This window comes from Bombus bifarius, unplaced genomic scaffold, assembly GCF_011952205.1.
Source record: "Bombus bifarius isolate JDL3187 unplaced genomic scaffold, Bbif_JDL3187 scf7180000009556_frag, whole genome shotgun sequence".
In the NCBI taxonomy this organism is placed as follows: domain Eukaryota; kingdom Metazoa; phylum Arthropoda; class Insecta; order Hymenoptera; family Apidae; genus Bombus; species Bombus bifarius.
Window position 1 is genome coordinate 9,496 of NW_022885196.1, and position 13,021 is coordinate 22,516.

General features: G+C 34.1%; 1 protein-coding gene and 1 long non-coding RNA gene across 2 annotated transcripts; both read right to left on the minus strand.

Moving 5' to 3' along the window:
• Positions 1-922: 922 nt before the first annotated feature.
• LOC117215363 lies at positions 923-2,024 on the minus strand. The gene is made up of 4 exons (XR_004489082.1): positions 1,934-2,024; positions 1,560-1,849; positions 1,374-1,476; positions 923-1,300 (listed from the first exon to the last, which is right to left on the minus strand). It is a non-coding gene; the product is annotated as an uncharacterized LOC117215363 (long non-coding RNA).
• A 530-nt stretch (positions 2,025-2,554) lies between these two features.
• Positions 2,555-3,025, minus strand: LOC117215362. Its single transcript, XM_033461725.1, has one exon. It carries the CDS (start codon positions 3,023-3,025, stop codon positions 2,555-2,557), a length of 471 nt encoding a protein of 156 aa, XP_033317616.1.
• Between the last annotated feature and the right edge of the window lie 9,996 nt (positions 3,026-13,021).

Here is a 13,021-nt window from a genome sequence, read left to right on the forward strand (position 1 = left end):
ACCTTCGCGCGGAAACATAAACGCGCTTCGTACTCGTATCTTTTGTTTGTAACTCGGCGATCATGCAACACGATATAATGCACCGAGCAAGGGAAAACAAAAATTATTATACGAAATTCCGTTCTTTGTCCGTTACAGAACGTGGATGCGCGTGATACTCTGGATGCGTCAATACCGTTAATTACGTATGTCCAGGCAACACGTTGCTACGTCTTTCAACAGACGCAAATTTATAATACGCTGATTTCTCGTGAAAAACGCTATCGCTTAAACGTTACCTCCAATTCGTCGTTAATTCGTTCCAAATCGCTTAATCTTAATACCTACTAAAAACTACCATGGTTACTTTGTAAATCGAGTATTGTAAATCACAGTGACCAAATATTTATCCAAGATGCGAAGAAATTTGCGATATCGTTCAAACACACACACGCACACACACACACAAAAACGTATAATATATCTTTATACGAGATTATTTATTAATCAGATACGAAAGGAGAAAAAAACATTGTTTCGGTTTTGTCATTTTCTACGGAAGATATTATCTTTAAATACAGTTTCAGAAAATATAGTTTTCGGACTGTGGCGGATAGGACGGACCGAATCGTACGATAAAAAGAAAATAACTTTCCTAACTACGCGTATATGCTAAATTTCATATTACCGATAAATTTCGTATTACCTTATTTCTTTTGCAATTACCGTTCAGTCCTTGAACATATTCCAGAAATACTCATGATACAAGTCTTTTCTTTCCTTCGTAACGTAATATGCATCATATACCGTAAGAACTATTCGCTAAATGAAGCGAGAAAGCGAGAAAGCGAGTTTATTTATTAATTCTTAAGAAGATACATATAAATAAGAAAAAATGGTAAAATTTGATTATATGATATAATAAAAGTAATATATGCCTATGATCATTCTAAAATATAAAAAGTGAAATAGTCTTACGTTCATTGGTATATTTTAAGAACACATACATCTTTTAACGATAGTTGCAATGTAACATCATTTTTATATTACACGCAAGGTATGGCAAGTATTCCTGCTCTAAGGCACAATTTGAAATCAACAACATTCAGTTTAACAAATTATAACTTCTATTCGTTTTCCATCATGGAATAACGCGGTGGTGTCTTCCATATTGCACTGGACGTGCGTTGTAATCTATTCCTATCTATATTTTCAAACATTTCAGTTAAATCTGGTGTGCACATTCTTCTATCAAAGAATTTATAGACTGCTTTCTTCGGAATTTATCGTTGCATTGCAAGTTCATTTTCGCGTATGTATGCTAAAATTGATAAAAATTCGAGTACTCCGTGCATTATAATGTTTATTAACTCATTAAGTAAAACAACGCTTACATTGCGCCTAATGTGGAATTGTACGCCTTGGTCTGGCTTCATCGTCCGATGTGTCGTCGTCAGGTTTACTGTGCAAAACAGAAGTGGACCTTACTGTTTGGAGCTATATTTTGGATAAAATATCGAATGAATAATAGCTTGTGTTTTTATAACAGAAGAATACTTTGATACTGTTTGTAATGTTACCTGCGATGTCATCATCTGAGTCTCCTTCTTTTGTTTCGCTAATAAGATTTTTTTGCTTTTTCGACAGATCTTCGTGCCAGTTTTTGAACAATGGCTTTTTCTGAAATTTTTTCTTTTTCAAAGGCCTCGATTCTCCTTCTTACGGGCACATTTTTCTTCATTTCATTTTGAATGTCCTGTTTCGTCATGTTTCTATTAGACATTTCCCTTTCACGGGATTGCTCATCTTCTGCGAATAATTCTTCGAACTCGGTGAGTCCAATCGCTTGATTCAGCTGCTGAACCTCCTCCTGCAGAGTTATTGGCGACCGTGATGTAAATTTAGGTTCATTATTTTTTCCTATACTACTAGCCAAGTTTTTATTAATTACTACCGTTTCGTTTGATTTTATTGGTGATAAAGGTTCTACAATTGCGGTAGCGTCCATCATCTTCTGCGTATAAGTAGAATTGATGTCCATCGTGGAATTCATAAGAGAAGTAAATTTCTCAAGTGCATCCTCGCACATTGAAGGATCTTCAATATCATTTCTTGCTGATGGAATTACTGTATCATCAATAATATTAGAATATTTACCCTTCGTGTTTTCACTCCGTGAAAAAGTTCTCTTTATATTACTATCTCTTGTTGTCATTGAAGACTTTAATGGTTCAATCCTTTCTGGCTGTTTTGCATCTTCTTTTGAAATTGTTTCGCTTAAAACATTCTTTTTTGTTTTACTATGTTTTGTAGGACCTTTTGTGTTTTTTTCATCTGAACTACTTCTAGCACTTTCCTTTTTTTTAGGTCGGCCTCCACGTTTCCTCTAAAAATTTAGAATATATTTAACAACGTTATAGTAGTATTTATATACACAATGTACATACAATTGTATAAGCAATTAGATTTTGACGCATTAATTAACCGATATCGAACATTATTGGGTACTACATATAAGGGTTAGTATTGATTAGTAACATAAGATATGGGGTAAGATTAAAAGTATTAAATTTCATCATAATATGACACAAACATTTACATTGCTGTCATCATCAAGAGTTAGCCTTCGTAATTTTGTAACAAGTGACATTGACTGCTGCTTTTTAATATTAATTGCAGCTTTTATTGCAGCCTTTCTTTTTGTTCGGTCAATTGTTGTTTCCAGCACATCCCCAGTTTTTACATCTTTATTTTCTGTTTTATCATGTACTGCTGAATCTGTTACTGTATTGTCAGTATTGATAATATCATTTTCTGGGATAGTCTCTTTACGGCGATAACCTTTTTTCTTCAAAACTTTCGGCCTCTTTGTAGTTGAAGGGCCAGGGACTGATTGTGGTATTTCAGCACTTAAACCATGTAAATAATCCAGAGTGTCTTCAAGCTGGTTGTTAATATATTTTTTAACATCCAAGGAATAATTATGTATATTCGATATATCTTTGGTAATCATTTCTTTAATCTCCTTCTTTGATCCAGTATCCATATTTAAAATCTACGAATAAATGATATATATTTAATATATACATTAAACTATACTTTTTAATAATACATACCATAATTTAATATTATGGTTGAAATTATGACGTATATAGCAATTAATACATACACATGTGTTTAGTTCTATTAACTTAGAAGCACATGTAAATTAAAAATATATATATATATATGAAACAATAATAAAATAATGAGGTAACATTCAGAATAGAATCTAGTTTAATTACACATATATACCCTTTTAATAATTCCGTTCTTATAAATTTTATTAAATTTACAATGAAGCTTACAATTACACTAATGCCAATGAATATTAACGTATGCGTTTATTATTACACTAAATAAAAATGAAAGTAATGCAATGAAAAATACAATATACCTTAATGGAAATAAAATAAGTAAATAGCAAAGTATTTATTAATATTATTATATAGCATTATATTATATTATTATAATATTTATTAATATTTACTTACCTTTTACGTTTGCAGAAAAACTATAAAATTTTAAATATAAAGAGAGATTTATAACAGAAATAAAGCAAGTCACAGAAATTAGTGTCTTTCAATGGCAAAAATGCGTTAAAGCAAGTGAAACGATAATCTCCGTCTCGCGTCACAAGCGGAACTGTGTCAGTTTTGCTCCTTGAAAGTACACGTAGCGGTACATGAGCTAGAGAACATTTCAAATCATGTTGTTGTTTTTTTGCTTCGGAGTATCAAGATCGTGAGGACATACATAATATATTAATAAATAAACTCCGGGCAAAACAATGTCGCCGTTACGTTACCGTCGAACCGTCGAACAAAGACGAATTTGAATTCTCCGACTCTCCCCCGATCTGTTTATACTATACCAGTTTAAACGGACGCAATCGTAAAGAGTTCACGAGAGTTATGGATCAGTATCTACGAGTATCTACCGTCTTTGCGAACATTATCTATAATTATTTATTTAATCATTTGAAAATATACTTGAAGGTTTCAACAACGAGCAATCTTGTCTAATAAATCTCACGATCAACCATCCTCTACACACAAGTCCTCTGAAAACATAACGACTTTTCAGTTCAATTTGAATCGTTGCGTTCAACGCCATCAAGGTGTCCTGCATAACGCGGGCATCCGACTAGGTGCTGATACCACATACAAGAACAAGTCGAATATGTGAAATAAAGCTTTTTAGCTTAAGGTCCCGTTTTGAAAAAAATACAATTTGAACATGTTCGGTTGGCAATTGGCTTAATACAAATTTTTACAAAATTTTACGCGATTTATTTTTACAAAATTTGTTAAAATTGATTAAGAAGTTACTTTCAAGAAGTAATATTTACATAATTGTAAATTGAACCCTATGTTTAACAAAATTAGGCATTCTTAAGTATTTGTTATTGTAAATTACTATTATGCTTCGCCAAGTGTGATTGGCGATTTCTGGAACACAGCGTCCATCGATGTCTTCAATGAAAGAACATAAGTTTAATAACCTAACTGTTCGCGATCTGTTCGCGAATTATTGTATTGTATTATAAATTATGTGGCATCATGATATCATAAGGAATACAAGTCACTATGATTTCTTCGTACTATTTCACAGATGGAGTGTGCAAATTTGACTTTACAATGAACAAAGTCAAACGTGACAATGACAAAATTGTATGTGGCAAAACTGGATACCTCAATGTTATACAGTGTGTCAAGAAAGTGTTTGTTGTCATCTTATGTCTTTGGGAGGTAATTCTACACCTTCGGATTTGCGAAGATCTGTTGAAAAAGAGGATCACAAAATTGACCTCGAGCATTCTATTGCACGTATTGCGTGTTTGTGCGCGTATTTATCCATCGATGTATTGCAAAGAACAGTTTGTCCAATAGGGGTTTCACACGCAGCAGTGGGAAAAATAATACTCTCACCCTGAGAGAATTGACCGGCGAGGGCGCGGCAGAGGCCATGGAAGCGCTTCGGTGAGGCGCGCTAGGTCCGTCGCGCCCCCCGGTGGGGTGCAAACTTAGGCGCTGGCAACTCAGCGCCCCGGGGCAGCAAATCAGCCCGGCAGGGGAACCGGACTGTCTGGCACGGCGGCTCCGGCGACGAGGCGCGGTGTGACGTGGCCGCATATCGCTCCATTAGGGGGTGTATTGAGCGCGGAGGGGGTGTATCCCTCACACCAGTTCCCGGGCCCCTCTAGATCGCTGCCGGGACGGTCATCGTGGAGGCTTTAGTCCGTTGGCGTCTGCCACTACCACGCCGCTTTTTCCCAGAAGCGACCTGGTGTCCGTGCGGATTTCCTCCACGTTAATAAAAAAAAAAAAAAAAGTGGGAAAAATAATACGCCAAAAAGGTGTACGTTATAAGGTTCGCCGTGTGCGAAATTATGTCGTTTGACGAATATTCGATGGTTAGCCGCTAAGAAAATTATAACGCAATCCTTGGAAATATCTTGTTTACGGATGAGAGCGATTCTTCCGATAGCAATATTCTCGATCGTCAGACTGCCAGGATTTAGGCTTGTGAAAGTTCTCACATTATGATACAATGATACAGAGATTCAAGCAGGCTCGAGCAAGTTTGACTTATTATTATTATTATTATTATTATTATTATTATTATATATATATATATATATATATATATATATATATATGTCGGGTTAACATTAGAATTTAAGGCGTGTAACGATTCTTCGTTTGAATTAGCCATCGTTTTATGAAACAGAGATTATTTTTACGCGAATATACAAGATTTTACAAAATATTATGAGTATTGAGTTTAATGAATGATAAAATTAACAAATGATAAGATTAACAAATGATAAGTTTAACTAATGATTCCAAACGAATCCACGGTCAACGAGATAACTCTTTACTATGCGTAGAATAATTTAAACACAAAAAAAAATACGATTGCTGAGGCACTCGGTAAATTGCTCGATGTATCACTTTCCAAGGCGATCACACGAATGAATATCTGATGAAAATCTTTTTCGCTGTACGACTGCATTTGTTTGTTATATGCTCGCTGGAGACATCGAGAAGGTTCCAATCGTTGTTGCTAGGCAATTTCTGTCAAAAGTTTGTTGTATACTCTTTGGAAACATCGAGAAAGATCCAAACGCCGATACTAGGCAGTTTCTGTCTGGAGATTGATTCCTAATACAACGTGTGTCCCATTATATCAGCATCTCCAAAGTACAATTCTATGTGATTTCCAGGGAGAACAATACAACCGATCCACACCTTCGTCAGGCAAAACGTTTATCCCGTGACCGCGGCTACGCTCGGCGACCAGCTGCCACCTCGAACCCACCCTCGCCATCACATATATCGAACAATTACAAATGACAACAATTGCTTAATTACAGCTATGACAAAATCCAGGCTAAAGCACCAGAAGACTCTCGCAAAATTGCAAAGGGAAGGCTCCGGGTTTCCTTTCATCTCCGACACGTTCTTTTGTGATCCCGTTGGCCGCGGATTCGTTATCGGGCCTGAGACCATCGTCACTAGTGTCGCGAGTGCCAATTGTCGTGATCAATTGTCAAGACTGTAATAACTCTATTATTGTAATAAACTACACCTGCGTGTACCGTACCAATGGTTAATTCCCGTGAAGATTCATTTGACGCCCACAACCCTACTGCCAGTGCTAATCCGACATACATATTAATATTTTTAAATATTTTTTTTTAATATTCAAAATTTTTTAAATTTCCCTAATATTTTCAATATTATGCTCTAAATGTATAAGCTATTTAAATTAAACAAGTTCATCTTTCTCTTTATTTAATTTAAATATAAATTAGTAATAATAATTAAATAATTAATTATAAATATATTTATAATCAAATTATTATTATTAATATTAATAAATAAATATATATTAATAATAAATAAGAAATTTTTAATCTAAAATGTATTTCTAATAAATCACAAACATATCCTATAATCTTTCCTGTAAATGTTACAACTAAACATTTTTCAAAATAAAATTCATAATAAATTATTTTATTTGTTAAATAACTCATTATAAACTTATAAAAAAATTCTATTATAAAAAATCTTTTGATAAATATTAATTTTTTTCAAATAAATATTTAATATTAATAGCTTAAAATATACTAAAAATATTAATCCTAATAATATTATCTTAAATACAAGATATTTATAACTATAAATTAAATTAATACTTAATTGATAAAAGAAAAAATTGAAAATAAATTTTCTTAAAATTAATATAATTATTAAAATTACTTATATAATTCCAGCTATAATACAATCTTCATTTAAATAAATTAAATTTATTATATAATTATTTCCCATTATTATAAATATTGTACGAAAAGTATATGATACTGTAAAAATTGTTCCAAAAATTAAATTTATTGTACTAAAAATTCTTTTCATACTTAAAAAATAATATTCAACAATTAAATCTTTAGAATAAAATCCTACTAAAAACGGAAATCCACATAATATTAATAATGAAAATATTATTAATAATCCTTTTATTGGATATAAATAAAATATACCAGAATAAAAACGAAAATTCTGAATACCATTTATATAATGAATAAATCTTCCAACACACATAAATATTATAGATTTAAAAAATGCATGAATAAATAAATGTAAAAATGTTAAATCTGTTATTCCTAAAGAATAAATTCTTATTATAAGACCTAATTGACTTAATGTTGATAAAGCAATAATCTTTTTAAAATCTATTTCAAAATTAGCTATAACTCCTGAAACTAATATTGTTATTCTTGAAATTATTAAAATAAATCTTTTATATTTAAAATCAATTATTATCTCATAATTGATTAATAAATAAATTCCAGCAGTAACTAAAGTTGATGAATGAACTAATGAAGACACAGAAGTAGGAGTAATTATTGCAGCTGGTAATCACATCATAAATATTAATTGTGCACTTTTTGTAAATACAATTAAAAAGAACATTAATAAAATTAATAAATCTATTTTATATAAAATTAAATTTCATGTACCAAAAATGACTGAAAAAGAAATAATTATTAATAAACTAGAATCTCCTACACGATTTAAAATTACTATAATTATTCCTGAATTAAATGATAAAAATTTTTGATAATAAATAATTAAACAATAAGAAATTAAACCCAGACCATCTCATCCTAATAATAAAGTTAATATATTACGTCTCAAAATTTAAAAAATTATTGATATTAAAAACATTAATATTAAATAATAAAAACGATTAATTAAATATTTATTATTTAAATTTATATATCTAATTCTATATAATTACATAAAAGAACTAATTAATATTACTAAAAATACAAATATTAATAATTTAAATCTAATCATAAAAATTGTTAGGAAAGTGGTACATTTACACTGTACATGAGAGTGTGTGTGTAAGGGTCAGAGGGCGTCAAGGGCTTAGTTGAGACAAAAGACTGTTGCCAGATGTTAGAAGAATCTAGGATAGTCGGTTGGCGACAAGCGTGCGTGCAAGACGTTCTTCAGAGTGTAATATAGATATATAACTGTTGTGTGGGAAATATAGTCAATTATTTGTATTCCCAAATCCTCGAATTTCCTTAACACGAATAGATGTACCTAATAACATAAAAATGTAATCGCTAATTCTATTGCTGCAAACTTTTGTAAATTAATATCAAAGTTACCAACTCCTAAACTTTAATTATTTTTTATTTAATAACTGCCAGCGTTTTTATCACTTTCTTTTATTAAAAAATCTTATCATTTAATAATGTTTAAAAAGGAGAAAAAATAAGTATTTTCGTATGTGAAAAATTTATACAACAACACATTACAACAAAAATGGGCGTTTCCCGTATCATAACGTATTTTATAAACCGTAAATTATTGAATTGGTTATAGTATACGTATGTACATATGTATATTCCTAAATTATTCCTAGATAGAGTCACTTTCTTCACCCCAATATTTTCAAATTCAAAGCCATAAAGGAATATATTACTTACCTTTCGGTGTCTTGCTATCAAAGTTCCATCGGGACCCCAAATAGTACAGGTATTGTACAATTTATCGCCCTCTATTTCAGGCATCGTACCACCAACTACATAGATGTTGTTTTCTTTAGCTGCGTTCGATGAAGCAACGCTCGTTTCACCATCAGGAATACTCTCGCCGTATTTAGGAAAGTACTCTGCATTGCAATATTTCAATTAATGAAAAATAACTGTCTTTTGTTCCAACCATAAATTAAATTGAAATGTTTGTCAGTTTTTTATTTTCTAAATTATTAAAATAACTAAGTTTTATATTTCGACTTAATTAAATATGCAATTACTTAGCTAATAGTATATATAATAAATTGTTTCTATAGGTTCAAAATGAAAAATGAATATTTAGAAATATTTAATTACGACAATGCTATTTGTGTTAGCATCAGTGGCTTGTTACTCAACGACTTTGCTAGTACTTTTTGAAACATAAAGTTAGTTTTCAATTAACACTTATACTAGAGGCGGAATTATAAATGCAAAATAATTGATAATACTAATTTATAAGTACCTAATTATTAGTATCTTAAAAAATATATTTATACAAAAATCACGATAATCATGAAAATGGGGAAATCCTATATTCTCGAATCAATTCACAATTTATTTGGTATATTAATTAGATTCCGCGCTCATCAGTACGTACTCACTGGCGACATCGAGAAAATGTATCGGCAATTCCTCGTACGACCAGAGGATCGGAAATATCAAAGGATATTATGGCGCAGCGCGAGTGGAGAAACAGAAACATATGAGCTTAACACCGTAATACTCTTATCATAGAAATAGAAGCAGTCCTCAATTCCCGCCCGCTAACTCCTATCTCCACCGATCCAAATGATCTCCGAGCCCTCACTCCCGGACATTTCCTCATTGGCGATTCATTAATGTGCTTACGTGATCGAGATTTCAGAGACATTCCATCGAACCGACTCTCCAAATGGCAACATATCCAACAGCTTAAACAACATTTTTGGAACCGCTGGCATAAGGAGTATTTGAACGAGCTAACCAACCGCAATAAATGGAGCAAGGGTGGACACAGCATCCAAAAGGGCACAATCGTCATCCTCAGAGAGGACAACGTTCCCTCCATGCATTGGCCTCTGGGCCGAGTTATCAAGGTTCATCCAGGCGCCGATGGTGTCATCCGGACAGCTACAGTTCAGACGGCAAAGAGCATTTTGGATTGGGGCGTCAAAAGGCTTGTCCCACTGCCAATTCAACCCGATCTCGAGAAACCCGAACAACTAGCCACAGAGACGAAATAAGATGGGAACTTCAACCACACCTCGCTAGTTTGATCGGTACCTTCTCAACGGGGGGAGAATGTTACGCCATGCGGCTTACCATAGGTCATATTCTTAACTATCGATCGCGGCACTATAATGTCGCAGACGGATCGTCGTGTCTGCCCGGCAAACAAACATTGTAGTGGCAAGCGCATGGTTCATTAAGCAGGGCGACTTCCAGAAACGTCGACTCGTGGCCCGTATTTTACCTCGCGTAAAAGAATGTGGCGTGATCCGAACGTAGTGGGGGTCGCCTTCCAGAGAAAACGAAAAAAATCGAAAGGCGTTCAGAACTTTTCGAAAAGTCGAACCGTCAACACATGTGGTATGTCGCGCATTACTTATCAACCAAAACGCAGTTACATTTTTTTTGTTCCATTTATATCTTTCTAGTTAATAAGTTGTTGAAATAAACATTAATTTATTTGTGTTAATTCTGTGGAATTTCATTGAACTACCCTTATTATCATAATCGAAATAAGGGGATCGATCAGTTCGTGGCGTCGATTATTTAATCGTAACGGGAACTTACAACTCTCGTTGACGTGTTATCTCGCGATCGCGTCTCTCCTCGAACGGTCGAAACGCCTATTTTTTAACGAACGACGTCTCCCGAACGACTAGAGACTTTCTCTCGAGAGCGGCTAGCATCCTTTTCTAACCACCGATATACAAATTGACCAATTAGCAGCAATGCCAATTTCCCTTACTTTCTGAACGAAGGTTGTCCTCGACGAATCCGATTTTTCCTCTGCAATATTTTTAAAGCTACACATTTCGAATTTTCCAATTATGCCGAAACAATTGCGTGAACCACTCTATATATTCCATACAATAAACTATTTTTTGCGTTTTAAAGTAGTTGAATATTTTATTAAAATACTCTGAGCAATTCTCAGGTTTCTGTGAAAACAAGATAACCCAAATGTAGTTGTGTTTCCTTCAGAATTATGCAGATTTTATTTGAAATATGTGAGGTGTAAGTGACCCCGACGTGATCGAGCTAATGAGATTTCAATGATCGTGATTCCGGGCGCGCTAACGATATGTCAAACAAGAATAAGACAGTTACGAGCAGTGAAGAGTCCGCGTGCCTTTGACGATGCTGTCACGTCGATTCGGGGTAATTTCACGTTCCGCACGCAAGGTGATAGATTCGTACTTCAATTTTGATTGTTATTAGAAAATTTATTAAACACTGACAGAGTAACGATACAGAATGGTAAACAGTACAGAAAAGAATGTCGAGTACTGACTTGAGAGGTATTTTTTTATATCAAGGACTTGGTTCCTGTGGAGGGGTTATCGCTGGATGCCGGTCACATAGGGTTTCTATTACTGCTTAGTTACTATTTTACTGGCTAAGGTATGTGAGATATAATTATCCTTTCGCTGCGTTCTCACGACCACCGTGACAATGCCCTAGAAGATAGTGCTATGGTTCTCCTTACTAGAGAGATAGCTCGCGGCGGCGCGCATCGCGGGCGATGAAGAAAAATCTACCGCCCTCCAAGGGTGTCTCGAACCTGAGTACTTAGAGCGAATCGAGGACATAGCGTTGAATACCCCGGCCCACACAATATGATAAACTCAAGGACGAAACACTTCTCTCTCCTTTTCCTTTATTTGTCGGCTCTACATCCATCCCCCTTACTTACTCAAGTTGTTGTTTGTCTATATACGATTCAGCAGCTATGGAACCACATATGGGCAAGATGGATTGACAGAAAGGAAGCGGAGGATTTTCGCGACGGAGGATGTAATTGAAGAATGAGCGTTGTAATGAATTGGTTTTGGTTTGTAAATATATTTGTTATGTTCTTGCAGCACTTCTTCTTTGCATTCTCAAGTCCCTTGGACGGCCTTTAGGAGAGAACAAAGACACAAATGATAATTGTAGCTGCTGGCTGTAGATGTCGCTGTTAGGGTACTGCTGTATTTTCTTTTCATTTAAGAATCGTGGAAGAAAAATCGGACTACGGTCGCCGGGATTTAAGAACCCAGATCCCGAACGTTCGTAACTTGAGGCGCTAACCACTGCGCTGCCGTTGTCTGGTATTAGTTAGTGTCGAGTTGTCGTATTTGTGCCGTCGAGTGCCGCCACATATGTATGCATTTATGAATTGAGTGGTTTACGAGTAATTACAATCGATATACATTACAAGTAATTACAATTTATTACAAATGACTCGCTGTGCATATTACTATAACAGTCAGTACTAATTCTATAGATCAGCAGCATTATAACTTTCCAATAAACAACCGAAAATCACGTCGTTGAATAATAAATGCATTCACTGTAGAACGAAATTATTATTACGAATATAAGAGGAACGATTTAAAAACCATGTATTTTTTCATTTAAATTATTTGCATTTGCAGAGGGAGATACAAAATTTTAACAATGTTGCAAATTACAAAGACACAAATTACAGTTTCGTGTTTAAGTTATTGTTCAGAGTTTGTTGGAATACAACAATATTAATCGCATACAGATGAGGTGATTGATCGAACGGATTCTTTCCTTTGTTGTTCAGCGATATCCTCATTAGCGTGCGTTCGTGAGATGTACCACAGCGGCTAGCACGTGCATGCTCTTTCGAGAATTCGGCGGAAGAAGCGTAGGAATATGGATGGAACATTCCCGATGGGCACGTCG